A 4,244-nucleotide genomic window follows, 5' to 3' on the forward strand; every position below is an offset into this window, starting at 1 on the left:
CCCCAGCCATCGCAGGGATGATTTCAGCAGTGCTCAGCCCCACACGAGCTGGGGTTGAGGGCGTTTTCCTTCATTCTCAAACTCCTCTACCCACACCAAGGCCAGGGCAGCGATGGAGGCCCAGCCCCATCCCAGGGTATTCCTGGCCCACTCCTACCTGTCCACAGTATGTGCCAGGATGGGGGGCAGGGACAAGGACTGCCCAGCCCAGCACCCAGCACATGGAAGCGAAAGCAGGGCGTCAGCAGGAGAAGGAAATGTGCCAAGAGCTGCCGGGGGCTCAGAGAACACACCTGTCCCCCCAGCCTGGTGCTGGCAGCCCCGAGGGGACACCAGGCCAACCCACCATGGTGAACAGTGGAGATGTGGGACCAGGACACAACTCCAGGGGTCTGCTCACCCACCGGGATCCCCCTGGTGAATTATTCCCCCCACAGAAGGGGCACTGGGGCTGTGGTCCCTCCCCACAGCTGTGCCCACCCCAGGGAGGTGGCATCAGGCCAGGAGCTGGGTCACACAGCCCATGCTGGCCTTGGGGACACCATTCCCCTGGGACCAGGCACTCCACGTGCTCCAGCTGCCATGGATAGCACGGCACGGCCTGGCACAGATCACCACATCCCCTCTGCAGGGATCCAAGGACCACCAGGACGATCCAGGAGTCCCTCCCACCACCACATCCCCAGGGTGGGGGCCCCGGGGCTGGAGGTGACACAGTGCCACAAGAGCTGAGGCCGCTTGCAGGGGACGAGCCACCTCCATGGCCCCTTTTGCCCCTCTGTGTGCCCATCCCTGCACCCCCCCCCGCCTCAGCGACACCCCGCTTGTCCCCTCCCCGCCCACCCATCTTACCCGGGGGGAACAGCGGCCCTGGCTCCCAGCCCAGCCCCGCGCTGCGTCCCGGGCCGGTTGAGGTTGTTGAGACCGGGCAGCGCCGCGCTGGGCACGCCCTGCCCGGGGGCGAACCCCGCTCCGGCCACCCGCAGCCCTTCACCCTTGGCCGCGCCCCCCGCCACCATCGCCGGTGTCCCCGTCCCCGGCGGCCACAGCGCTCCCCCGGCGAAGGTGCTGCTCTGGCGGACGGCGCCGGGGTAGAGTTTGCGGCGCTGGGACGCCAGGATGGCGTTGGAGGCGGCGCGGGTGCTGTTGACCAGCAGGCACTGGGGACACGAGCAGGGGGTGCCCGTGCTGGCCCCCACCGGCCACGACTGCGATTTGGGGATGGAGCCCATGGTGAGGGGATAGGCCAGGTCCATGCGGCGCCGCAGCCGCCGCTTGCGCTGCGTCTGCCGGTTCATTTGGGACATGCTGCTGAAGTAGATGAGGTAGCAGAAGCCCAGGGAGGAGAGGTCCAGCCAGGGGTGCTGCTTCTCGTAGGCGTTCTGGATGGTGATGCAGATGTCCATGTCGTAGGGAGTCCAGGAGTTGTTGTCGTTCTCCCATTCCCACACGATTCCCTTCCCCGGCGCCGAGGAGGGGTCGTAGAAATTCCTCCGGACGGGGCGCATGGTCCCTGGGGAGACGGGGGAGGGGTGACACCAGTGCAGGGACCCACACCTGCACAGACATCCCCGTGTCCGGCCTCCAGCCCTCCATCCCGCAGGGACTGGGGTACAGAGGCTTTTCGGGGTGCAGCAGCCGCTCTCCCCCCTTCACAACAGTCCCCAACAACGCTTCCCTGCGGACGAACCCTCAACCCGCCATCGGTGACAGCGGCTCGGTCTGGCAGCCCTCGGGATCACCGTCCCGGCTGCCCTGGGCAGGGCGATGCTGCTCACCCCTTGTGCTCTTCCCCGTTTGTTTCCATCCCTCTGCTCCAAGCCCTTCCCCACCCTCCCCTCCCCGTGGCCATCGCGGAGCAGGGGAAGCATTTCCCGGTCAGGAGAGGTTTCCTGACAGCTGCTGGCTCTGGCAGTGACACAACCAGGGATTGTCCCACATGCCAAATCCCGGCCCCTGTTTGGGATGGAGCCGGATCCTGCAGCCCCCTCCGGAGCTCCGCAGCGGGGGGAGGCACCGCAGCCCCCTCCGCCAGTGCCCCCCCGGCACGGGGCCTGTCTATCCCCTCGCCGGCACCGTTTGCCCAGCTCGATTAACGGCTCTAATTAACGGTCATTAATCATCGGCCGCATCAGGCAGCAGAGCCAGGCCCCAGCTGCCGCCTTGTGCTGAGGCAGCTCTTGCGGGGCCGCGGGAGGAGAGCGGGGGGGCCCTGCTGCCCGCTCCTGCCACATCCCAAATCCCACTGCTGGCTCCAGCCACTCCCACCACCCCGCTGCCCCCTCCCCGCCGGGTCCTGTATCCCACCTCAGTTCCCCGCCCTGCCTCCTTGATCCATGTCCCCCATCCCACTGCTCGCTCTCGCCCAAATCCCACATCCCACAGTCCCGGGATAAACGGATCCCAGACCCAGTGGTCCTTGCAACTGCATCCCACATCCCCCTGCCCCTCGTGTCCCCATCCCAAACCCCACATCCCAAACCCCACATCCCCCTGCCCCTCACATCCCCATCCCAAACCCCACATCCCAAACCCCACATCCCAAACCCCACATCCTCCTGCCCCTTGTGTCCCCATCCCAAACCCCACATCCCAAACCCCACATCCCAAGTCCCACATCCCCCTGCCCCTCACATCCCAAACCCCACATCCCAATCCCACATCCCCCTGCCCCTCACATCCCAGAGGACACTGGAGGACCAGCCCCCTCCCCTTGGCACACACAGCTCCCGGTCCCCAAGGGCCACCAGCTGTGCCCAGCTGTCCCCTGCCCCCTCTGCCAGCCATGCCAGAGCCACAGGGCCAAGCCAATGTCCCCAGGGCCACCGGGAGGGGACGCACGTCCCCGCTCTCGGAACGGGGTCACCTCATTTCGCTCCCTCACTGGGTTTCTCTGTCCCCAGGCACTGCGTGGGCCAAGCCCCCTGAGCCCCAAGCTCCTGCCACGCGTCCCCGTGTCCCCATGTCACAGCAGGCACCGGGGGCACCCTCAGCTCAGGGGACACTCTTGTCCCCGGGCACCGCGAGCCACACGACAGCCTCTAAACCCTGGGCCTCACCCGTGGGCAGAGGTGATGGAGAGAGATGGATCCAGGGATGGGGCACACAGTGCTGGGGACAGTGGCTACATCCCTGTCCCTGGGGACACCGAGGTCCCTCTCCCAGTATTGCTGTCCCCCAGTGCTGCTGGCACAGGGACATCCTGGGAAGAGTTTTGTCCCCCCAAATCCATCCGTGGCCGCACCACGAGCACACGTCCCCAAGGAATACCCAGCACTGTGGCCATGGGATGTGATGCCAGCTGCTGTCAGAGGATGGGTCTTGGCCAAAGCTGGCAGGAGGTGGCATGGGGACAGCCAGGGTGTCCCGGTGGCTCCCGCAGCTCTGAGTCAGCACGGACCCTCCAGGTCGTGCCGGCGTCCTCGCTGACTCAGGGCTGCAGGTGCCAAGCTGCCCTTTGCCAAGTCCGTGACGGGCTGGAGATGGATTCAGAGCCGGGCTGGATGGCAGAGGCAGGTGGCAGGTCCCTGCTGTGGTCCCCAGCTCAGCATCCAGCCCTTGGCAGGAGCCACATCCACACTCAGGGGCATTTGGCACCACTGGGGACTCACTGGTGGCATCAGTGACCAGGCTGAGGCGGCACAACCTGGTGTGGGATGTCCCCAGACAAGCCCAGGGGGTGTCACCTGATGTGTGGCAGGTCCCCTGCCTGGCCTGGCCCAAACCCTGCCCTGGGGAGGGATGCAGGGATGGGCAGGAATGCACCCAGCACAGCACATCCCCCATGGCGCCGCGGCACGTGCTGGTTTATGGGTCACACCGTGACGGGGACACCTTTAATGGGGTCTGGGCTTGGTCCCAGGCTGGGACCAGCTCTGATTTCCCACAGGATAGGTGGCCTGGATGTGCTGCCGCAGCACCAACCGGCACAGCTGCAACCACCCCAGTGCCCAGCACCGCTCCCAGTGCCCAAACTGGGGCCTCCCCTCTTCCTGGGGATGGAGCAGCTTGGAGGGGGCAGTGGGATAATGGGACACACCACAGCACCCCATGGAGGACAGAGGGCATGGAGGGATGTGGGGACAGGTCCTTCTGGGATGGGGTCCATGGTGGATGGGAAAGGAAAGGGATGGAGGAGCCTGGAGGGGTCCATGGGGGGACTGGAGCCCTGGAGAGGGAGGGGAGAGGGAACAGATGGATGGACAGATGGACAAAGGGAGGGATGGAGTGAGACAGGAATGAAG

General features: G+C 66.0%; 1 protein-coding gene across 1 annotated transcript in view; it reads right to left on the bottom strand.

Moving 5' to 3' along the window:
- The window catches only part of DTX1 (deltex E3 ubiquitin ligase 1), a 10,012-nt gene that overhangs the window by 3,222 nt on the left and 2,546 nt on the right, over window positions 1-4,244 (bottom strand). Inside the window, exon 2 of the mRNA XM_015643742.3 lies at window positions 853-1,513. Coding sequence (XP_015499228.1) covers window positions 853-1,513 — 661 coding nt within the window. The remainder of the gene's footprint in view (window positions 1-852; window positions 1,514-4,244) is intronic.

The sequence above is a fragment of the Parus major genome, chromosome 15, assembly GCF_001522545.3.
Source record: "Parus major isolate Abel chromosome 15, Parus_major1.1, whole genome shotgun sequence".
Lineage (NCBI taxonomy): Eukaryota > Metazoa > Chordata > Aves > Passeriformes > Paridae > Parus > Parus major.